Source organism: Ptychodera flava, chromosome 1 (genome assembly GCF_041260155.1).
Source record: "Ptychodera flava strain L36383 chromosome 1, AS_Pfla_20210202, whole genome shotgun sequence".
In the NCBI taxonomy this organism is placed as follows: domain Eukaryota; kingdom Metazoa; phylum Hemichordata; class Enteropneusta; family Ptychoderidae; genus Ptychodera; species Ptychodera flava.
Genome location: NC_091928.1, coordinates 15,107,899 through 15,133,461, shown reverse-complemented (window position 1 = coordinate 15,133,461; position 25,563 = coordinate 15,107,899). Strand labels below are relative to the sequence as shown.

The 25,563-nt window shown below is 36.8% G+C and overlaps 1 protein-coding gene across 7 annotated transcripts in view; it reads right to left on the bottom strand.

The window, feature by feature from the left end:
• Positions 1–1,821: 1,821 nt before the first annotated feature.
• The window catches only part of LOC139130957 (liprin-alpha-1-like), a 197,807-nt gene continuing 174,065 nt past the window's right edge, over positions 1,822–25,563 (bottom strand). For 3 of the 7 annotated variants that reach the window (XM_070696815.1, XM_070696869.1, XM_070696843.1), the window contains exons 6-24: positions 24,742–24,963; positions 23,437–23,583; positions 23,003–23,137; positions 22,549–22,632; positions 22,113–22,244; positions 21,354–21,514; positions 20,502–20,757; positions 19,665–19,888; positions 18,471–18,819; positions 16,146–16,202; positions 14,416–14,552; positions 13,586–13,812; positions 10,436–10,538; positions 9,775–10,057; positions 9,172–9,347; positions 8,713–8,810; positions 8,044–8,288; positions 5,956–6,284; positions 1,822–5,485 (exon numbers count right to left, since the gene is read on the bottom strand). In XM_070696815.1, the coding sequence (XP_070552916.1) occupies positions 5,979–6,284; positions 8,044–8,288; positions 8,713–8,810; positions 9,172–9,347; positions 9,775–10,057; positions 10,436–10,538; positions 13,586–13,812; positions 14,416–14,552; positions 16,146–16,202; positions 18,471–18,819; positions 19,665–19,888; positions 20,502–20,757; positions 21,354–21,514; positions 22,113–22,244; positions 22,549–22,632; positions 23,003–23,137; positions 23,437–23,583; positions 24,742–24,963 (3,342 nt within the window). In that variant the 3' untranslated portion in view covers positions 1,822–5,485; positions 5,956–5,978. The remainder of the gene's footprint in view (positions 5,486–5,955; positions 6,285–8,043; positions 8,289–8,712; positions 8,811–9,171; positions 9,348–9,774; positions 10,058–10,435; positions 10,539–13,585; positions 13,813–14,415; positions 14,553–16,145; positions 16,203–18,470; positions 18,820–19,664; positions 19,889–20,501; positions 20,758–21,353; positions 21,515–22,112; positions 22,245–22,548; positions 22,633–23,002; positions 23,138–23,436; positions 23,584–24,741; positions 24,964–25,563) is intronic. The other 4 variants (XM_070696850.1, XM_070696833.1, XM_070696824.1 and 1 more) reach the window with 4 other exon arrangements.

The window sequence follows — 25,563 nt, the reverse complement described above, 5'->3', positions numbered from 1 at the left end:
CTTATGAAACAATAACACATGGGAACTATTTAGTTTTAAAATGGCAATGATGTTGAAAATAAGGGTATTTACCAATTATTCTGATAATTGCTGTTTGGATTTGTTGGAGAAAACGATCGCAAAGTATATCTTGATGTCAAGATTGACAAATCAGCCTCCGTTTTTCAGCAGTGCAGTGTTCATAAATGGAGGTCTGTGTGGCCTCTGTGCTAAGTGTTGCAAACGTTGCCTTGTGGCCATAGAACAGGAGTTAAGACCTTCATTTGTGGCAGTGTTCGGTTCATGGTATTATGTATACGCCATGTAATGTGATGAGCATGGGATCTGCTGGAATTTTGGTCAAGAATAAAGATCATAAAACTGTGTTTGTGCATTATTTCAAATCCAGTCTGTGTTGATTGTATTTTTGTAGGATTAAACGGCCAGTAGTGGAGGATTTTTCACTATTTTTGGTTTTTAAGATATATAGTACACTAAACATGTTTAAACTGCATTGTTATTGCAGACAAATGAATTCTGGTCTGGACTACCATTCAAATGTAAAAAAATGTGCATTTTCAGGGCCTAGGGTTCCATAAAGAGGCGAAAAAATTGGCTGGTTACTCTAACAATTTTGCCGGCTACTTGTTTTTTAGAAAATTGATAAAGTTGATAGTTAAAATGTTTTGATACCTTTTAGAAAGCCTCTTACTTTTTTGGGGTTTGCTACTTAGGACATTAATGAAACTTCTACAGTGTAGGTGTATAGATGCTGTGTTAACAAGCTAGATGTGTGTTTGTTTACAGTAATCTGGTTAAATATCGTAATCTTCATCGATTATACACAGTCGGTTATGGTAGGGAAAGTTGTCTTTACCAAAGGCCAATCGAGTAGTGTGAGGGCGCCCTCCTACAGCAGAGCAGTTCACACTACCCATCTTGAAAGCAAGCCATTGGCAGACAGTGTGTACGTTTTTCGCGTTAACAGGACAAAGTCACTCTCTTTTTACTTTTTCGTGATATCAAGAAAATCTGAAACAACAAGAAAGTCACTCGGTATACAATATGATGGTGGCACATAACTGGTAAATGCTAAACTGTCAAAAATTACCACTTTGTTTAATGGTAACACATGATTTTGTTTGTGATCTCTAATCAAAATCAATTTTTCCAATTCGTCCTTGCTTTCCCATGACAAATAAAGATGTTCACAATGTTAGGAAAAGCAGCTATTCTTATCAATATGAGAGGCACCAACGATTAAGACTTCATTACAAAAGCTTGCATGAGACCAAAACTTTATGGTGTGCGTTTATAGCCATGCATACTGAGAGTTGTACACATAGGTTGCAACACGATTGGAACTAATTTGGGATACTTGGATGGTGAAGTGATGTCGGTTTAATATGCAAATGTGAGCTCATCTGCTTTCCTTTTTATCTTACAAACTTGCTTTTATGAGTAATTTGTAATATTGCAACATTCAGCTATATTGGACCTAACACTTTTGAGAAATTTGAAAAATATGAAGATCCAATTGTCCCAAATTTGTTCCAATCATGTTCTGCGTTTTGCTGCAGACCGTAAAATGTTTCACTGAATTTTAAATCTTGTTTGGCAGCAAGCAGATTTGAGGTTGTGCACAAGTTGACCAGTATTTCAGCATATATCAAGAACTCAAACAGCACAAATGAAGTTTCATATCAAAACAAAATTCATGGGAAAAGGCTCGAAAATGAGCGACTTTGTCCTTTTAGTATGCCTTTGCCATGAGTCCTTGCTCGTTTACCACAAACAGTATTTATTGAAACTATAAAGTCAACCACGCAAACACAAAATATGTATAATAAAGAATAATAACTTACAGCTTTATTTCTGTTTTTTTTTGTCGGGTCGTTATCACGTGTAGAAACCTGTCCGTCGTATCATGGAAATAATTTATATAACAGGAGTCTGTCAATTCACTACGAAAAAATTTCAGCTATTGGAATAATGAGACTGTTAATATAACTGATCAACACTGAGCGTGAACATTTTGAGTTGGCATGATGTCACAAAGTATCAAACTCCTTGAAATTCAACCAGGTCCTTTCAGATTAATAAGGAAAAATTGAAAAGTAAATTATATGAGGTATATTAATCCATCAGGGCCTAGTATTACTGTACACATAATTACACTTACTGCAGAGGCACTCTGCTGGTGTTTCTTCTGAGACAGAGTGAAATGTTTTGTAGTTGTTGTATCAAAAAAGAAATATTTGGACATCGTCCGTCCATCTTTCCTACCCACTTCAGGATTCTATTTGACCAAATTGCCTACATTTACATATCTGCTACCTTTTCCGATTTCACATGCCAAGTTCCCTCTTTCATTTGAGGCTGCCACCTATAAAACCACCATATATGGTAAGATGATGCAAATTAGTGTCCTTATAAGGCAATCCTGTTCAAGGCCCACATCCAGTTAAATCTCCACCGAAAAATGCATAAAACAGCAAATTGTTCAAGTCAGCTGCTTCTCCACTTCAGTCTAGATGCTGAATTCTGTCTCAGCAAACTAACTAATATATATTCATATGACCTTATGAATATGCAAATCACCCTAGTCACATGACCTGTGTTATCTTCACACATTGGCTGTGGCAAGGACCTCAACCATTACAGATACTTTTGCTGACTAGGCATAAACAGCAAACAGGGAGACCACAAAGTTTGATACATATAAATATTACAAATTTTTAAAATTTTTTGGGAATACATATCTGGAAAAAAATGCAGAAAACTTGTCTGCACGCATCCTAAAGTCATGGTGGATAAACATAAGCTAATTATTCTACATTTATGTAAAATCTGTGGAATGCAACCACAATATAGCACATGCTTTCTCTTTTTAGATAATCCTCCAATTCTCCCTGAATAAAAGTGGTATGCTCCAATGTGTAAAGGAAAAACCACACGTTAATATCATACCGGGGATAAAGCATCATTATAGAGGGTGAAAATCTCTCTCCGAGAAGTTCCATATTCATCCTCACAATCACTCTTATTGCTTTGAAAAATAGTTCCATAAGTACAGTATAAGAAATGCTGTAGGTGAAACTTGGCATTCAATTTTTTTTTTAACAATTTGACCTTTAACCCTAAGCAATGGTAAATGGAGGAAAGAAACAACAATCAGTATTTACATATTCGCTATGACTTAAAACAATTTGGCACTTTATTTTGTGCATTCTATTATAGTTTTATGAAGTTCATTCAAATATATTTATGTACATGAACAAGAAAAAACGAAAGTGTTCGACTGTATTTTTCCCTACGTAGCGTATCTTGGAGCACCACATGTATAATGGACTTTCATTTCCTAATATCAGAATATGGCTAGCAACACGTAGCAACGACATCCATATATGGACATGCGTTTTCTATATATGGTCAACAGACAGTATGCAGCAGCACCTAACCAAATAAGGACTGCCTCATTTACATATGATTACTCATCCAGCCACAGTGATATCAGTGGCCACATAGAGACATGGAATGCCCTAGTAAGAACATTTTGATATACACAAGATGTTTGTTGTTTCTTTCCATAAATAAAGAGGCACTGTTGTGTGGTTTTTTTTTTGGTCTAACAAAAAGAGGAAACGGTACATTTCTAAATGCATAGAATTGAAGCCTCACAACATTGTTTTGTTTTATCACCATCTATATATTAGGCTTGACATAAAAAAGCAGACAAAAAGTCTAATTTGAGTTGCTAGTGTCATGCACATGGAAAATATTTTGCATTGCTTATAAACTTATGCAAGACTACTACTACGACAGATCTGCAAACCATATATATGATTCTGTACAGGGCAGTTTTGAAAATTTCAAAAAAATATCACTGGTCACGTCTTTCACTACCACATTTTTACAGTAACATTTCTTGGATGTGTTTTTATCTCGATTCTTAATAGTCATTATTGTAAATCACTGTATGTCACAGGTGACTTAAAAACAAAATGAAAATCCTAGTTATATTTCACTTAAGTCGTGTTGAAGTATTCTTGGAACGAGAAAATAAAATACATGGTAATGAAAGTGTGATGGACATAGGTAAATGACAAAATGTGTGTTTGTTTGTGCCTGAGAGCCAAAATGTAACAACCGTATTGACAAGCAGTGTAATATGGGAAAAACACTAATCTGAAGCCGTTAATTTTTTTTAAACATGGAGATGAAACATAAAAAGCCCAGAATGAAAGTGATATTAATTACACATTGCTCAATATATATTTACATGAAATTTAGGAATGATGCGAAATAATGTCCATATTGTGGAGCATTCAGCTCAATTAGTGTTACAGCCATTACAGTTCACAATACTGCCTGGATTTTGGGTGAGTTTTCATACACAGGCCGACTGACTGTAAAATTGTTTTCGTTGACTTAGCGACTCTGTGTTCAATCTGATAAAGTGAGCAAAGCAGAGACATCTTTGTCCTTTCTATTTCTGATAGGGATGTAATTTGCAAATCCACCACACGACATTGAAAATGTGGAATTTTGGGAATTTTTCACCGTTTTGTAAATCACGCAACATTGGTTAAATTTTAAGATCACCTTCGAAAAAAATTCAAATGGTAAGTAGAAATGCAACATCTGGATTGGTTTTGATTAGAATTACGTTTTCATTTTGCACAAATGAGTCCCTTTCATACACTATGCTTTCTTTATCAAATTGTTACTGAATACAGAATACAAACAGAGTGAGACAAAGTGGGACACCAGTTTGTACATGAGAAATATTTCTCAGCAAATCTGTTTTGCTGTCTTAAATATGCAAATTGACCGTGCATTTTGAATCTGTATGGCTGAATATAATTGGTCAAAGCCCTTTTTTTACTAACTGTAAGCGCAGCACCATTTAACACAAAACAACTGAAGAAGCAAAAAAATCATGAACTTGAACTAAAATTATGAATAAAGCAAAACAAAAAAGAGGCTAACTACTGAGCAAAAAAAGGAGCACAAGATAAGCTATTGTCAAGTTTGTTTAAAATTTACTTTGATATTATGCAAATTTCTGAAATTTCTCTCATTAACATCAAAACAAAACCAACGAAAAACTGACAGATAAAGAGAAAATTTGACTGAGGATATCATATCTGTGTACGGTGATTCTAAATAAATAGGGCACAACCAGATTAGAACACCTGATAGATTTTATAAAACAAAATAAAGATTTTTTTTGCTCCAAGTCAGACATACAGTAAATAGACTGTTTGAGAAACCTGCTACCCCCAACCTTTGCAATGGTTCAGTCCATCAAGTGGCCTCATGGACTATTTACAGGGGTGTGTAGACCTTGGACTAATGAAAGCGTGCAGCTGCCATGGACATCAGACAGATATTTTATTTTATTCCCAAATTTTAGTCTGTTTATTCTCTGCATATTTGTAGGTTGTACATTGATTGTAGAAATTTCAAAGTCACAATTTTCTGGAGTTATTCCCAACAGAACCTGGAAAATAAAAGGAAAAGCAAACAGTTACTTTGTAATCATTTTTCTAGAATCCCTACCAATGAATTTCACAATTTTTCAAAAATCTACATTTCATCCGTACAGCCCGGGGTCTCAGAACTGGCTGGTAGAATCACAAACAATGCAGTGATGGCATGCTCATAATCAAAACATTTTTTGATCAGATCTTGATTTAAATAAAAATTTACTGGAATTTGCAATGACTCGGCAAATTTGTATTCACAAAGATATCACTTGTTGCAACACTTACTCATATTTTGTTAAGAATTTCTGTTAGCATTTTGGCATCTAAGATTAACTGATGAAAGCAATTCTAACAGCAAAGGTAAAACAAATTATTGTACACACTGTGATTATGTGAATTTAAAAGCAGACGAGATCCCTTATCAGGTAGCTCAGCTGTAAAAAGTGACCCTTGGGTTCAAAGGTCAGGGGTCACACTATCATACCTGAGGTCACAAGTCAGTCATCATCAGCAGGAATATGTTCGAACATTCGGACCATCTGGCGTGGACGTTGATTGTGCTGTGGTTGACTGCTGCGTGTTACCAGCTGGTCTCTGATTGGCCATTTTTGCTATGTGGAGCGGCGACCCCGGCGCCATCCTACCGGTGTATGGATCTATAGGCATTGGCTCCATCGCCCGTGCAGACGCAGAAAGTCCCATCTGCATTTCAGTCAGGCCCTTAGTGTCTTTTCCTTTAGAACTGCTGCTGTTTACATCCTTGGGTCGGAATTTCTTCCGCCACGAAGGCGTACGTCTAAATTTTCCATCACCCTGTGAAATAATTTGAATGAAATATGACTGAGATGAAATATTATCCACGCAAACAAAACTTTTTACTGCCACCTTATGATAACATTTTTTCTTTCCAGTGAGCTTTGGGTACAAATACCTTTCTATGAAAACTTCATTTTTAGTTTGTGTTTATTTCTGTTGCTCTTGAAACTGCATAGAGAAAATTTTCGGCTCATTTGTTCTTGAAGAAACTTCAGTTGTAACTGCATATTATGAAATTTTTGAAATTTGGAAAAATTCTGAAAAAAAGAAATTCAAATAAGTCATCATTGATGACACAGTCCCCACTTGTTAATCGGTACTTTGATTACAGGTCCTCAAAGAGGATAGAGTCCTCTTCATTAGGTCTGTGATAAAAATACTTTTGAATGAATTCGCTTGATACATGTCTGAGTTATGGTTCAGGACATGAAAAAATCGTAACAAAATGGTCGCAAAGCGGCCATATTGGATCGCATCACAAAACAAATTGATGTGCATAGCTATGACATTGGTCGATGTCCTTGTACCAACTTTGAATAAAATTGGTCAAAACATGCGGATATGCCTGAGAAATGGCTCTGTACATGAAAAAATCGTAATAAAATGGCCGCCTGGCGGCCATATTGGATCGTATCACAAAACAGATTGACGTGCATATGTATGACATAGGTCAATGTCCTTGTACCAACTTTGAATAAAATCGGTTGAGATATGCCTGAGTTATGGCTCTGTACATGAAAAATCGTAATAAAATGGCCGCACAGCGGCCATATTGGATCGTATCACAAAACAAATTGCCGTGAACAGCTATGACATTTGTCAATAAGCTTGTACCAACTTTGAATAAAATCGGTTGAAACGTGCCTGAGTTATGGCTCTGTACATGAAAAAATCGTAATAAAATGGCCACCTGGCGGCCATATTGAATCGTATCACAAAACAAATTGATGTGCATATCTATGACATTGGTCAATGTCCTTGTACCAACTCTGAATAAAATCGGTCAAAACATGCCTGAGTAATGGCTCTGTACATGAAAAAAATCGTAATAAAATGGCCGCCTGGCGGCCATATTGGATCGTATCACAAAACAAATTGATGTGCATATCTATGACATTGGTCAATGTCCTTGTACCAACTCTGAATAAAATCCGTCGAAACATGCCTGAGTAATGGCTCTGTACATGAAAAATCGTAATAAAATGGCCGCCTGGCGGCCATATTGGATCGTATCACAAAACAAATTGACGTGCATCTGTATGACATTGGTCAATGTCCTTGTACCAACTTTGAATAAAATCGGTTGGAACATGCCTGAGTTATGGCTCTGTACATGAAAAAATCGTAATAAAATGGCCGCCTGGTGGCCATATTGGATCGTATCACAAAACAAATTGACGTGCATCTGTATGCCATATGAAGTAATCCTTCTATCAAGTTTGAATGAAATCGCTCCAGGCATCTCAGAGATATCTGCGTGAACGGACGGACGGACGCACGCACGCACGGACGCACGCACGGACATGACCAAACCTATAAGTCCCCCCGGACGGTGTCCGTGGGGACTAATAAACAAATGTCATCCACATAGAGACAGCAAGATATGAACAATGTTGCAGATGGCATATGGAAAGACAAGACTTTCCAGCCATTTAAAAGGTTCAACATGTACCTCTTTTATACATCTTTCTATTTCGCAATATCATTTTGCACATTATTATGAAAAACTCCTGTAGTGGCTTGTGTCATAACGTACCTCATCTACCCTGCGATCTGTGCCCAGTGCTAGTAAATTATTAAACTCCCTCTCCAGGATTTGCCGTGCTTGCGTGTTCTGCGTAGGTACTTGTAACGCTAAGGCCAGTGCGTTGTGATCAAAGCTTTCGTCAAGCGCTATAAGAGCTCCGTGAACTCCGCTTTCTTGTAGATTCATTGCATAGTCTCGAAGACCAAGTGAATTCACCCATCTAATTACTCTTTCATTGGACCAAACTATAACATCTGTAAGAGACATTAGCATTGTATGATTAGTACACCTGGTGTTTAAGTGTTGCAAACAAGCTTATTACGCCTATTATCTTCACAAATTTTTGCGCTGTGGAAGTGTCAAAGGTCTACCTGTGAGTTGATCCACTTGGAAAGCAAGGACCGAGGACTATAATTTATGGAAAATATTGTCGGGTACTGGTGCACCTCTAAAATTTGTTTGACATCACTAGCCTATCTCATTTGAATAATAACATACAGCACACCTGGTGGGTAGAAACTGTACAACTTTCAATTTTCAAGCAATTATTTCAGTGTCAACTTCTTTGTAAGGTTCCGAACAAAAGCCGATTCATGAACAACCTGGATGGAATGATTTTTCAGCTTTACTCTGATATCAATTCAGAAATTTCCAAAACCTTGATGAAATTTTACTCACCTTTAATTTCTGACATACTCTCTTCCCTTATTCTCTGAAGCTCCTTTTTATCGTAATTTACTCTTTTCAAACTCATAATACCGTACTGAAAACTAGTCCTGTTGTGATAAAAAAATTTAGAAACTTATTAACATTTCTTTTCTGTTACATATATGCGAGTCATCTTTAATTCTTTTCATAACCAACATGCATTTTTATGCTTTTGGTTCATGATAAGCCATCTTTTATGATCATGTGATGATCACATGACAGTGACATCACAAATGAAACCAATGCTTTCATTAATTCCGAGTGATTGAAACCTTTGGGAGAGTATCTGGGTTTACATTTGTTATTCGAAGACAATTCCTCTGAAATATCAATAAACAGTGAACTCTCAGGCAATTGAAAATGACTCAGTTGTGAAGACCCGATGTAAGTCATGTGACGAGCACATGACAGATGCCCTCAGCCACTCACCTATGGAAGCTGTCCACCATTTTGAGCTGGCCTCTGAGATCTTTCTTGGTGAGGTGATCCAACATGCGTGCGTCCACCAGACACTCCATGAAGTAACTTCTATACTGAGGCAGACCCAGCGATAGAAGCCATTCATTGCCTATCCATTCGTGGTTCATATCACCAAATGCTAATGTCTGTTAAAAAATAATTAGCAAATGGTGAAATAATTAATAAACAGATGAGTCTTTTTTCCACAGCGTTGAAGATTCATCAATTGAGGGCGCTGTGCTCCTTGCACCCCCTCTCTTGATTGACAGATCTTCCTTTTGACTTTTTTCTCTTCAGATGAACAAGGTAACAGCTGTGAAGAAATGGGCAACTACTTGGTAGTACAGATGTAAGAAGTGAAGAGCCCAGCAGAGTAGAATGTTTCGTTCCATTTCTTTTTGAATTTGTCATGATTCTGACTGGAAATTGCACTTGATTTTCATACGACACTGAACTAAAACTGATGATGCAAAACAAATTGTCGCAGAAAACCTACATTTACAACCTGGAAATTAAAAGGGCATGTTACAAGACAAGTTGGATAAGAGAGGATAGAAAAGTGAAAGTACTCACTGTTCTGGTCGTTGGTGGCGCTGATGGGCTTGTCAGGCTGACCATCTCTTGTATGGCCAGTCGCAACTTCATCCTGTGAAGTGGGTTGCTTATGCCAATCTCACGCTGGATTTCCTGATCTGATAATGCTGACATTATGGCGCCACTCTTGACGTTGGCCCGGCAAGCGGCTACGTACCAGGCAGGCATGCCTACCCACAATTCCAACCACGCTACGACAGTTGGACCATTCCATAATGCAAAGGGGGTTTTTGCTTTCATCGCTTCCTCCAAAAGTTCATGTCTGTAAATAGGTTTGACATTGCTAGTATAAGAACTGTCCATTTTTTAAAGATATTTACAAAGCTGACAGAGATAATATCGCCAAACAGCTATTTTCTGCTATTTTACACAGGAGTCTCCTCTTCATGCTTAAGTCTAAATAATTTACCTGTTACTGGAACAAGTACTTGGTTTTTATCAATGCACACGATGCTTTATTTTGGTGATTTGTGAAACAGCAATGTTGAAAAGAAAACTTTGTTCTTCTTGAGATTCAACATCAATGAGCATACCTGATAAATTTCAAATTTTTGTCAAAAATTGTGATTTCACCGACTTGCACGATGATGATAAACAATTACATTGGTATGATTTTTTTTCTTCAGAAAATTTCACTCACTTTTTCTTTTTCCTCCTATCAAACTCTCTCTGTGTTCCACCAGGTACCAATGAAAGGCCCATACTGATTGACTCCTGCGACCCAATGTCACTGTCAAATGACACTGTTTGGATGATGGGAAGAAGGGGTAAGTCATAGAATGTGGTAACATTTTTGTCAGTGTAAAGTATGTTGTGGGCATGGGGTAAGAGCTGCTGAGTGCAAAAAAGGTTCACTAGGGAGTCCACTTGGTAATTTGTGGGTGAATCTTATTGGGTGGTAAGTGGTAATACATGCAAATTATTACTGCCCCCTAGGTTGGTGATAAAAAATCTAATGTATTGGAGAACTTCATCTGGCTTAGCCCCTGAAAGAAAAATCTCTCAAAAAATGGAGAACTTGAATGTTAGTTGTAAACTATCAAATGTCTTTGTGTTCTCCAATCTGAGAGTGGAAGACATTTTAGTTTCATGTTGTGAGATGTAGCAATTTGAGACCTAAACTTTAAGTTTTCGGTCAATTGTTTGTGTATATTTTATCATAGAGAAAATGCAGTGTCTCGGCAAACAATGAGTATTTCATATAAAATATACATTTCTTATTATGATGCTTATGACTTCCAAGATGTCATTATTTTGAAAAAAATCTACGGCAAAATTATCACATTTAAATTGACACCCTCGTAAAACTTCTAGAAACAAATTTACGCATTAAAAATCAGTTAACAAGACCTGCAAGAGAAAACTTTATGTTCTTCATGCATGTGATGGATGATGAACAATATTTGAACTGTGCAAATTATAAAATGGATATTTAAAAAAAAAATTAAAAAAAAATAAGAGTGAAAAATTTGTAAAACAAATGAAAAATATAGTTTCTGCAGCTGGGCATCATGGGAAGATATGCCCACATTTCCTATTATCATGCTAATATTGATTTCCCAAAAATGGAACAAACAAAAATGAATTGTGAAATTAAAAACAAAACATCACACAGCAAGAAAGCAGACAGAGAAAGATCAGACTTGATGCAAAAAATTTTGGAGTGAGAAGAAATGATTTTGGAAATGATCATTCTCACTGCCTCTATTTCACTGTGGGAGTTCAAAACATGCAAATCAAATTCTCAACATACAAAATGGCTGTATGGAATCATCATTAGAAAATGGAGTGTTAAAGTTCAGGTGAAATTTAATGCTGCTGAGATGTTTTCCCTTACATATTTATATGACAGAGCAGGTAGAAAATCAAAGTGGATAGTGATACTGGCATAATTGACTGTTGGTTTAATATTCATGAAGCTGAAGGGTCCAATTCCAAACACAACTCCTTAGTTCATGTTTGGGTTTTGAGTGACTCCCTAGTTATGTCTACTTTTACACAGGACTCCCTAATTCATGTGAAATTTTACATGACTCCCTAGTTCACTAATACTGAACTGACAAGGAAGTGTCACGATTGCAACCTTAAAATTCTTCACAAAATATTTCTGTCAGAATAATTGACACGCTTTCTGACATCCTGCTTTCCTTGTGAATCAAACTAAATATGAGCCATACTAATGGGGCAAGTACGCAATTCTCATTGTTGTGCCTCCAATGGTCAGAAGTCTGGCTTTTGACTGACTACTGCAGAATATCACAGTGACCTTGCTTGTTTTATCATGGTACGATTACAAGCATGTAAAATTATTTCTCTCTCTAATGTTGGAAACAAAACGCATTGATGTATTGCTTTTCTGTTTGATTTCACTTGGTTTGGGATTTTTTCCAGAGTCATAACAGAAAGCACAATGATTTCACATGAAGTCACATGGCTATTGGGGGGGTTCAAATAATCATTTTGTATTCCTGTTACCAAGGAAACCACCAATATTTGTGCCTGAAGAAACTTAAACAATATTTCGTGTTTGCTGAAACTAATATACCTGCTGTATCTGTTCTCAAGAAATGGATACACTGTCAAAATTGATATCATGGAAGCTTGCCGAATCACTTCCCACTTTGATTTCCCTGAAATAATACCATCTCATGCTATTTGGCATGCAAACTCAAAAAGAGGCAGTGAGAAAGAAGACAGAAAAATAACCAAAAACTCTAAATAAAATGCTTTGAAAAATTAAAGCAGAAAAAACCACACATGCCTGGTTGAAAGTAAAGAAATGAGAACATTAGTAGTAAAAGATGTCTCTAAGTTCATTATCAGATAAAAACAGAAGCAATGAGAGATTGTATTGAATTGGTTAATGTCACAGCTGGAAGGGAGAGAGGTCAGGTCAGGTCATGGGTTACTCCTAGTTGTCATGGTAACAGTCATGGGTGCAACAGTGATAAGAAAGGTGAGGGCGCACAAAATGAGAGGGAAGTAAAGAGGGCTGGGAGTTCAGTTGAAAATATTTTGTAATTTTGTGATGCTAGGTGGGGGTTCTTTATCGAGATATGACAATGAAACGAAGTAAAGAATGGGGAAACAAAAATTGGTGGAGGGTGGCTGGACAAAAATGTCCATGACAAGGTTCATTTCAAATGATATCTCTGAACTTTGGAAAACACAGGGACAGTTTATGTTGAAATTAAGACATGTTGGTCCACATAGTATGAACTAGAGACAGTAAGAACATGTGTTTTTCATTTGAAAAAACTTACAATAATGATTCTTTCTTTAATTATCTTTTCTAGTTCCTGTGTGGTTGGTGCAGATTTTTGAATGAGAAAGACACGGATGGTTTGGTTGTGGGAGAGGAGAATTTATGGACCTGGCTTAAAGTTCAAGGGGAAAAGTAAATGACTACAGGAAAGGGAAGTAGAGGAGAAAGTTGGAATATTAGCTTATTATGGGATATCAGGATATAGAAGGATGGCAGCAACTTCTGCAATAAGGTCAAAGGTCATTAATTTACAAAGAAATAAGATAGTTTCTGAAAAGAAATTAATTCAATTAAAGGCTTTTTTGAGTTATACTTGGAAAGTAACTACTCTTCTTAAGATGTTAACAAGTAAAATATCAGTGAGGCATGAAATAAGAAGCTTTATGTTATGTTGCAGTGCATTATGGGTTACGATTCTCCTGCAGCAAACACACAGGTAAACTAGACTGCATATCATTTCTCTCTGAATATTCATACAGCACATTTGCATGTCATGAATATTCATATCCCAGCTGAGGCACATACCTGGTAAATTGTCTCTGCTTCCGTCTCTGCCGCTTTCTTTGCTCTTCTCTTTCTTACCAAATAACCTACCTAGCGACCCTTTGAAGCCCTGGCGTTTTTTCTGCTGCTGCTGCAGCTGCAGCTGTTGCTGTTGGTGATGCTGCTGCTGCTGTCTGTGGAGAGAGTCTTGGCTGCTGTTTGTGCTGCTGTGTGGGCTGGGCGTGCTCTGGGAGCTGTCTAGCGACCCCCTGCAGAGAGCACAGGTAGAACATGACCTTTAACCTCAAAGCTGACAATCTTAAAGAGGGCACCATCTCCAATGCATGGATATCATCCACAAGGCAAAATGCTCGATATATGACAATATTTACACATATAGTGATTATGCAAATTTATCATATACATTAAGTATACACAATGTATACAAATAAAATGTACTAGTAGAGTACACTTTGTTTGTAAAGATCTGTGTTATGCTTACTCTTCTTCTGCACAGGTACATATTATGTATATCAACGTACTGATATGTTCCATATGCAAAGGTATACATCGCATGTAAACTACAAGTAATGTGGTGTTCCGGATACGTCCAAGTAAAGTGAACTTATACCAAGCATTTTGCCAAGAGTTAACCCTGCATTATTAATTAGTCATTAACATATTTTGGGTAACTGAGCATTAGATATGTATTTTTATATTTATTGCTATCATATCAACTAATGTTTGTTTAGCAGCAAAAGAACACAGCAGACGTCTGTCTTTTTTTATTCCTGAGCGGTAAAGTCATGTCCTGTCATAGGAAGTATCTTTCATGTGGCTGAAAGCAAAAACGTCTTGCAATCTTTACCTACCGTTTTTGCTCGTCACTAGCACTGCTAGCAATCGACGTAGTGACTCTCTCTATTCTGGTAGATCGCAGCGATGGTGGGCTGGACTCGCACCGTATTGATCGGTTTTCTTCACGGTTATCCTCACGTAGTGAGGGCGGCTGTAACGACACACAGTGAATTGATTTTTTTGGTCTCCAAAAGGAACTCAGAGAGGATGAAGAGTTAGTAATATTAGTAACTTAAAAAAAGTGTCACCATTCCACCATATTTTACACTATGTCTCTATCAATAGGTTTCTGTAACAGCAGGTTTGTCCGATCTTCCAGAACAATATGCAAAACTCTTGTACAATAATTACAATATTTTCACATATTTTGGTGCCCATTGTGGCAAACATCAGTCAAAACTACTGTAAAAAAATGTTATTGTGATTTGGAAGCTTTTATCGATGTAATTTTAGGAATTTTCACCCGAAATTTGAAGTAGTGTCATCTTGGAGTCTTGCTGTGCATTTGCATATGACCCTGGAGTCAAAGGTCGAAGATCAAATCTGCCATTAGCAACATCCTGTTCCCATACCTAGTACGAATTAGTCAGTCAGCCGCACGATGTCACTAAAAGTCACCGTTCACAAATATGTTAATGGTACCTACTTGATTTCTTTTTTTTTTGTGGTTAGCATGCTCTCTCAGATAAAACAAAATTAGAACTCAGATAGAATGGAAAAAACCACCATTTAGAAATCACCACATTGAACCATCACCACAATGATAGCACTATGCAAGTCAGTAAAACTTGTGAAAATCACCTTTTCCTTCACGCTGTGAGATCGTTTGCTGACAACAAAACATTCTCCACCTGAGTGGTTGGTCATTGACTTACATTTTGATATAGTCACTAAATGTGTTTTGATGTTGCATTCAAGATGGCTGCCTCATTTCAGAGGATGCCCAAGGATATTTGCCCCATGGTGGAGAATTGTTGACAGCAAAAGAAATATATATATATATATATATATATATAATATATATATATATATATATATATATATATATATATTGATATATATATATATATATATATATATAATATATATATATATATATATATATATATATTGCAGCTTGAACTGATATGTGTTGATATGAAACTTGATGTAGGTTACAACCTTTGACCTCTTCCCTGAGTTGAACTTTGACCTACTTGGCTGATTCTGAGATAGTTGAAAATGTTTCAAATTTTTTTCACACTAAAGCTCTCTTTATACTGTGCCATGTCTATGTCTGGCGGTCAAGAATGGAAAATATGTTTTGTTAACCCCTCCTAATCCCTAGAATCTTTGAAAATTGGAATAACCCACCATACAGAACCAATACTAACACTATGGATCATTCCAAGATTCCAGACACGTAGGGTTAAGCAGGTTAGCAGAAAGATGTGCAACAAATATAAAACAGTGCAACTGACATCAAATGACACAAGCACCATGAGTTGTGAAAAAAAGAAGACAAAAACCCCCCGATGAGAGTTGGTAACCCAACACACCAAGGAAAAAGCAAAAGGTATTTTCACAAGTTTTTGAAATAAAGAGCCCCAGACACAAAAGGAGAGAAGTGTTATTATACCAGTATAGAGAAAGTATAGACAGCGATACATGTAAGATGTATATATGTAAAATATATATATAGATATATATATATAGATATATGCATAATTATAGACGTTATAGTGATAGGATATTTGGGCTATACCTGGAAACCGTGAAGTTGGTTATCAGAGCGGGACAAATATCGGTCAATAAAATCCAACTATTGGGGAAAGCAATAAGAAGAAATAAGAATATATATAACTGCTTTAGCCAGATCTGTCTACCAAACATTTTTTTATTTCTCTGTTGTTTTTTTTTGCTTTGTCTTTTTTTTGATGGTTGTAATTTTCTTTTTCATGCAATGAGGAATGGAAGCCGGATGCGATGAACTTTTGTTGCTTCCGTTTTTTTAATGAGAAAAAAATGATTGCATTCCAGATATTTCCATGCTGGGAATGGGTTGGGAGACTCCGGATGCAGGGGTATTTTTGGTCAAGAATTGTATGTTTTGAAGAAACACCAAAATCATTGTTGGTTTTCAACATTATAGCGTTTTCCTAGGCCAGTCATCCCCTCTTTTTCAATAATAGAATAACCTAACAAAGTGGTTATTCCATCATTTATGAATTGAGGGGGGAACTGAAAAAATTCCTGAATTTACCAATGTTTGAGCAAGTATTTTTCTGTACATGGTTGGTCAAATTTTACTGTTGCCAATGATAGGGGAGGGAGGGCATTAAAAAAAATGTTAGCATTCATGAATATGCATGAGATGACATGAATATGTAAATTTTTGATGCAAATGATTTGCATATGACAAAGAGCAGGTTGAATCAGCCTGGAGTTGACAGTTTGGATGGGAACGAGGTACTCCGAATGTGAAAATGGTCAATGGAAAACTGATGAACATAGGATACTGTGACTGTGCTATTATACAGCTACAACTACAAATGGCAAAAATAATAATTTAAAATGATTTTTTTTTAAACCAAAACAAAAAAATTGACAGGCAATTATATTTGTGATCGTGTGAAGCATGCAGACTAATTCTGACCAGATATAGGTGACACTCTAAAAATTGCAGTGTGTGTAAGTGCATGTGGATGGCAAATGCATAGATTGCTGCAAAAATACTAAACCTAATGTTCATGCACGGTGTAGCCTGCCTTAACTAATACAACCTTCCACCTAATAAATGGTCTCTCTTTCAGTACAAACTCTGTATAATTGTCAAGATTTCTGAAGTACGGTTAACCCTATGAGTGCTTTATTTTTTTCCCACCCAAATTTGAGTGCAACATTTGACAAATCGGTATGAATCTCTTTGCAATGTTTTTGATAATTTTGGACCAAATGGACATCACATTTCATTGCCTAAAGTTTTTATCAAAATTTTAGCAAAACTCGGAAACAAATTGACTGGGTTTTATTTTAAAGAGAGAACAAAAATTGACTTTAATGCTCAAAGCATTGCTTTAAAATTGCTTAATGGAATTTGAATTATGCTGGTTAAAAAGATTTTAAAGTTTGTTTTTGGTATGGATATCTGTTCCTATGATTTTTTTTCACAGCCTCATGAAAGACATCTGATGAAGCTTTTGACATTTTCACAGAAGATAAAATTGATTTTTACGAATCAGGATCACATTGGGTAAACTGTACATTATATTAGCACTGAAATGATATCAATTGAAATTATTTTAAGAAATGAGAGAAACAAATTTTCTGGACTCAGTTTTGGTCGAATGCAATAAAATCGGCATCTCAAAAGAGATGATAAGTGTAGAAGAGCTTTACTGTGCTGTGGCTGTAAAAATTCCGCAATGTGAAGATTCAAAATAAAACATGTGAAAACTCAAAGTGAAGCAGTTGCCATATCTTATGGTGGTATGAATTTTTATGTGAAAATGCTGCAGCTGCGACTGAGCAGTCGCTGTGATAGACAGCAGCGAGTCGTACATATGCAAAAGTTGTCTAATAGTGTACAACGAGCATTCAACAAGTGTCGATAACAAATACTAAAAGTTTACTGCATTCAAAAAAGCACTTAATTTTTGTGAAAAATACAAGAGGCTTTTAAAAGCAAAATTATGCCAAGAAAGTTGCTTTAGAACTTAAAAACAGTAATAAATATCTGCATAAACTTACATTCAATCAATATTTTACATAAGCAAAAATATAAAACAGTGATTATGTAATTAGTGCAGATCTTGATAACAATACAGGGTTTTGGGTTGATTGATGGTTTACAGAATATACACTGATATCGTAAGCATGGAGGGGGCTGGCTTTTTTTTTATGTTAGTTTATAAATATGTTAGTGGAAAAAAATGTCAGGAAAACCAAAGGCTGAGAAAAAAATACGGAAAGACTGATTGTTAGGCATTCCGAGGGTTTTTGTAAGTAAGGATAGGAATAGCATTCCGGCAGGCAGGTCAGGATGACTGGAGGATTGGTTAGTGATGCATGGGGCAAAGCAACAGCGTACCTGGTTTGAAGTCACAGCCGAATGACTGTAATAGTTTGGTAAAGATCCAGTGGCAATATGCGGTTGACTTTGACTATGGTGTGCTAGCCCACCGACTCTGTCACTACGAGTAAGTTTGGGAGTAGAGCGGCCACTCACTGGTGGGGAGGGTTTGTCGTGGTCTAGCGAGCCAGCGATGCTGCCCGGAAGCGACCGCGCCATGGACAGGTCCCCCGACCACGTGTTGCCGGGGCGTCTTCGTGTTGATCCGAAGAGACCAACGTTGTCCAGACTACCACTGGCACTTCCCACACAGCTTTCAATTTCTTCCTCTCGTCTCTCTGTCGTTTCTTTTTCTTCTTGTATAAGCCTGCCAGATTTTATGAAAAATTATAAGAAATAGTAAACATGGAGCTTGAATACACAAATAAAAAAAATAAAATTATTAAAATTGCACTACCCATTTGGGTATTAAGTGTAGAATAACAGCTCGTACTACCCTTTTTCATTCAAATGAGACGAAAGTATTAACGAGAAAGCAGTGAAATCAACATTGGTCAATGTAAAAGTTCACAATTGGTTACACTGAGGAAGTCCTAGGATCATAAAATATGCCACAATGTATGTAAAGTGTAACAACATAAATATTACACAGTGAGAACATAATCTTTTGTGAGCCCTTGGAATTATTCAAAGTGCATGTCACAAATTACTTAAAGTGTACCATATTAATTAAAGTGTAACTGTATGTAGACTTTTCCTTTACAGTGTGATTAAAAAATATAAAACAACATTGATTTCATTCTTTTCCCATCACCACTTGGTATGATTTGGATAAAAGGATCATAATCGAGTAGTGTACCACCCATTGCCGAGGTCATAGTTCATTAGGAGTTGAGGTCATAGTTCATTGCTGTTATATCATGATATTAAATTGAAATTCTGGCGTAAAACGTCAAAGAGGGAATTTTTCTTGTGCCTGTTCCAACCCTGAAATATTGCCAATATAGCAAGCTTAAATTCAGTATCAACCAATCAAATTGCAGTATTGTGCCATCAATATACTGGTATGATATAATTTAGCATAATATCGTCACAGTGGTGAAAATTGAACACAGATGGCACATGGGCCAAAATTTCTGCAAACATAAAGGTGTAGGCTGCCATACCTATATATGGTATAAAGAGTGCAACGCATTAACTGACAGAACTCACCTAATTTCATTATTGATAGCATCCAATTGTTCCTGTAACATTATTGCTAGTGTTTGTGCATCAGTTTGACCGGTCGGTGAAAGCATGTCGACAGCACCGAATACTGAATCTGTTTCATCTTCTGACTGCAATGGAGTATTATCCGTCTCAAAGGCATGCGCTACGTTGGCTAGCACGCTGGCTTGCTCCGCTTTCTCCCACTCTTTTTCATTTAGAGTAAGCACCTGTTGGGGATCAAAGGTCAACTGATGTCAGAGTATGCCCATGTACAGATATAGTGTTGATATTTGGGCTCTAAAATGAATGTCACATTTTTTTCATGGGTCAAAAGCCAGGAAGAATGCAAGAGCTTAGAAAACAAGATTTTGACAGATACACAAGCAAAGAGAACCACGCTGTAACCATTACTGATTGAAGACACCTACAGTCAATATGCATACTGTATCGTCAAAATACTGCAACATTGTTAGGGACCATCTCTAATTCTCACTTATTCACTTTGAGTGATAATGTAAGTTTGAACCACGCCTGCATTCCCCTTCCCTAATAAAAGTTCAAAAGTGTGAGCTGGTGAAGCCAAATATAAAGCAATATGCAACAGCTTGGACATGGCTTTTGAATACTACTCACGTGTAACCACATGACATTGTCAACTTGACAAAAAACAACGAAATTGAGTGATACGAACAATACACAAAAACATGGCTGTAACAAAGCAACATTGAAATGTACAAGCATTCAACAGTCTTTACAAGTGACATTAAACATTTCTGCATGTGAAAACACTCACTGGAAATAGACAAGGTGCTGAAATCAACATGAAATCTGATTCCTCACCTTGCTAGGGTCTTCCTTCAGCGCGTGTAGTCTTCCCTTCTGCGTGCGTTTCACTATAACACTGCTGTTAGCCGTATTACTATCACTACTAGTATTGATATTGGTTGAGCTATTGCTATCTACAGACGTCTTACTACGTTCCTGGCTACTACTACTAGTACTACTACTGCTACTAGTGGTTATGGTGACGTTTGCATCCACAGGGTAGGGTGGTTTCTGTTTGGTCTCCCTATTGCTGTCTAAATTTTGTGAATTCCTGTGTGACGGTGAAAGAATATTGGATAAGATTGTTAAAATGATAATAGCAAATGTTTTCATTTATATATCTTGCTTAGCAGCAAGTCAGAGTATATTTGCATCTTTTAAACCATCAACTTCTTTCTGTATATGCCTTCAATAAAAGGAAAGTCTGAAAATCATAAATACAATCGCATTTACACTTTTTTATGACATATTTGTTATCTGCGAAAAAAACAAGCAAATGTTAGATAAATGGAAATCTTATCACAAGGAAAATGTCACTTCCTCACAAAATTACTTCTTGAAAGTTGGTAATTTAGGATAGCTGAGTCATTCAGTGGTAGAAACACACCTTGTGTGAATAATGTTTTTCCTAACGACTGACATTGCAATCATCGATGATGGAGACAGCACTGGAAAAGCACAGTTTGTAAAGACACATATGTTTCAAACTCGGTGACCAATAAACTAATTGCTGACAAACAGGATTCACACCACGTGATATTAATCCTTTCGGGCAACACATATCAGCTCACTAAGCTTCTGATTTTTTTTGGCAACAAAATCTGTAACAATAATTCTTCTGATCAGCTGCATTGCTGGATAACTCACCTATTGGACCTGGTTCCTTCTTTCTGTTCCTGCTCCACTCTCTCTTTGAAGGATTCAAATTGCGCTTTGAGTTTGGTGAATTCTGTCATTAACTTCCTGTGCTCTGTCTGCGTGTCGTCCAGATTTTTCTTTGTCTTATCTAATTCCTGAGTTAAAGTGTTCTGCAGGCAAATAGAGACGTATGCATCAACAAGTGAACATAACACTACACAACAGCTGTAGTGACAGTTACAAAACAAGCAACGTCAGACCACTGTGGCAAGACTTAAGAATACTTGGCCTATGTTAAGCTGTAGTGCAATTCAATGTTATCTTAGGGAGTATGTATGTACTTATTCACCATCACAGGCTTCCTTAGGCAAGCTCTGATTTTTACCTCTTCCCACACTGTCCCTTGTTAGTCCACACAGTGTGGCCCTCTCCCTGCCTTGATTTTGAGGTCACTGTGGACCTGGCTCAGCCAGCTGATTTCGCTACATGTTTGGCTTCAGGCTGTGTGAGGTTCTATTTTCAGCCACTCAAAAGCCATTATCTAGATTTCAATATATTTTTTTTATTTATTATTACCAGTCTGAGATCTCATCCACTTTATAGAATTTCTCTTTGGGTCAGGAAATTTTATAGGCTGCACAGTGTAGTATATGGTTGACTGCAGGCAGTAGTGTACAGTCGGCTGAAGGAATTTATAAATTGACTCAGAGTTTACTAATCTTGGGTCACAGGAAATGCTAATTATTACGATGCAAAAACTTGACTTACTTTGTCTTCTAATGCTGCCATTCTTTCTTTGAGATGAAGTTGTAATCGTTCATTTGATTCCGATAATAATTTATCTACAGTACTTGATAACCTTTTATTGTGTTCTTCATTCATTTTTTCCCTCTCCCGCGCCTGGCGAAAAAACAAAATTTTATTCTAATTACAACAAATCCACAGCTTGAACAAATACCTGTTCCTTGCAGTAAGTCAAGACTGGTTGTCGACTTGAAAAACTTTTCTGCATTTGTATTGTTATACTGCCCTCTATTGCCATCTTGCGTTCCTTAGGTCTGGACATGTTCTTAACAAAACAGCATGGAGCATGTCCAACGGCTGGTATTGTCAGAGACAAATTTTCAGAAAAATCTTCCCATAGATATGCCCTCTATGGTTCACCTTAGATATTCTTTTGTTTTCATCCAGGAAGTACACTTACCCTTTCAAGTTCTTGTTTACATTCTTCTAATTCACTCCTAAGTTGATTAAGTTTTTCTTCAGCATTCCCTTGCCGCTCTTCCGCCTGATGAACAGAACACATGGAAAATTATTCCTCATATACCGGAAGAGGTCTTTTATTTTAGAAAATGTCATTCTCAACCTGTCTGTTAAGTTGTATATTTTACATATTCCCGATGTAAATTACCCTACACAGTATATATATATAGTGCATTTTACATTATGATCTTACATTTAAAAATTCCAGAGACTATTGACAGAGACTCTGCTTTTCCTAAACAGGGCACATTTATTTCCTTGTAACACATTCAACATAAAAAATACTCTTCATACTTTGGTTTTGTTCGACACTGATTCAAAGCTGTTATTGTGAGAAAAAACAAACCAGATGTTTAGTAGGATGGATAATATCATTTCTCAACAAGACAACTTACTTGCGAAAGAGCTGCCATTCTCTGTTCTAACTCCGCTTCCATTCCCGGTAACTGTTCAGCTTTTCGGACTAACTGTTGCAGTTTCTGCTCTGACAATTCTAATTTTTCTTGTAGATTCCGACATCTTTCCTCCGCCTGTTAGATATCATCCAAATATACAGAAAAATCTGAATGTAGCTTTTCACATGACAACAGAACAGAAACCTGTTTGTACAGTCTGGCAAAATTCCTCTTTTTAACTGTTCGTTAAGACTATCGCTAAATTCTCAAACTTGTATCAATATCAGAGACACTACAACATTGCAAAAATGATACAATATTTGCTGTATTGATGACATTTTAAATTTTGAACACTGAAAGTATTATGAGCAATCTAAAATGCAACACTAGAAACATTTTCAGGGGAAGCATATCAAAATCATTTAGCACCTTACCTGTCTGATGGCGCCTTCTTTATTGGATAATTCAGTTTCTAGTTTATCGTTGAGTTCATGGACTGAGGTTGACTCTCTCTGTGAGCTTAGATATCGTTTTTCAAGAGTAGCTATCCTCTCCTCCATGTCTTCCTTCTGAGCCATTGACTGTTGACGGAAAAAGACGAAAATTTGCATGATGGAAATTTAAAAGCCATGATGCATTAGTATTTTGAGAGGAAGGCAACTTGCGACTGCTCTTGAAAGAATATTGTCTTCAGAATCTCTCTTTCAGCCGAGATGTATCATTCTGTACAACTGCATTGGTACAGCCCCATCTACCTACACTATCCATTCCTGTTTCTGAAGGCGGTGTGGACACAAATAAGTTCCCCATTCTCTTGGCAAAAGGCTGCCCTCAAAGTTGACCTTTCAAATGAGTACTATTCCTTGGTTACTTCGTACTTCACTTTCTTCCCGGCTTTTGTCACTCCGTTTTCACGATGTTTTGTGTAATTCTCTTATAAATACACATGCGCAGTTCCAAACGTGCTCGCATCTACCTTTCCCGTCACATTGGCAGCAGCTGTGAATGCACTTTCTTTCCACATCTGTGTGTATGTGTGCGGCAATAAATCACAATTTCCTCTTTGAATCCCTGTAGTATATTCATTCTCTCAGTATTCAACTCCCACAACATACCCCGTTTCATGTCCAAATGCTCACAGCTTCTGTTCACACATTAAATTCACGAAACTTACACGTTTTAATTCAAGTCTAGACTCGGTTTCTTTCTGACAATGCACAGACAGCCATGCATACTGAAAAATATACTCAAACATTCAGAACAGTTGGAATCTATCTATTATGTTTCTGTACATAAAAGCTAGATAGTGCATTGCAAATATTTCAAAGAACTGGCAAACAGACTGGAAGAATTTCATATAAGGGCAATCTGACCATTTTCCCCAAGTTCAAGAGTTTTACCATTTTCATATTTTTCAAGGTAATTTGCATATTTTTGAGACTTGCATTTTAATTGGAACACATTCCAATATGTAATCCATGATTCATCTTCAAACCAGAAACTGAGATGGATGGACATACATACATACAGACACACATACACATATCTACATGTATGCAAAGAGACATATACACAAATATATGTACAAGTGTACAGACATACAGATGATGGACAACAATAGATCCAATAAGCTCCCACTGGGAAACACACATATGCCACATGGGAGCTAAAAACATATACAGCTACATCCCCTCTCTACACACTTTAGACATTTCAAAAACTCAAGACATTTGTCTTACTTCTCTAAGATCTCTTTGGTACTTAGCAGCGGCTTCTTGGGCCTTGGATGTGTCTTTCTGAGACCCAATTAAGTTATCTTCCAACTCCACAACTCTTGCAGCAAGCTGTTCAAGTCTTTCCTTGGCTTGATTGTAATCATGGTTCTGTTTCTCTAACGTCTCCTGCAGTTCTATAACCCTGTTGACGTCGTCATCAGGGTCTATTGAACCATTTGAATATCTCTGTTGAGTAACAAAACAATCAAGTAAGGTAATAATGCGATTTGAAACTGTTTGACTTGGTTTAAACTGTTACTATGTAAGAGCACAGCCTGCCTGTATGCACATAGTAAGACATGGAAATACTGTATGCATAAAGATATATAAACCAAAATAGATAAATGGCACACCAGAAAGGCACTGGGCCCAATCTCTAGAATGAAAACAATAAGGCGTTATTAAGGGGCCTCTAATGGCTTTGCATAGCAACTAGACCCCCTAGGATCATGCTGATTTATAAATTTGTTGTTTAGGCCCAGTATACTTACGTCTAGACAGACAAGATAGAATAATATTTCCATATGCTACAAATGTGAACCAAGCTGGAAACACATGAGTGTAGCATAATATTCATAATGATAGATAGACAGATGGCAGGCAGGCATGTATTAACTCTGTACAAACGCCAATGGGAGTGTCATCAACTTTATAGTAACCTGGTCACCCAAAATGAACTTCATTACAAGGTAGCCTCATGTGAGCGCTGAAAAAACATATTACGCATATTGTAACATGCTGTGCTGCCATATAGGGACTTGAATTCAATGATCAGACTCAATGCAG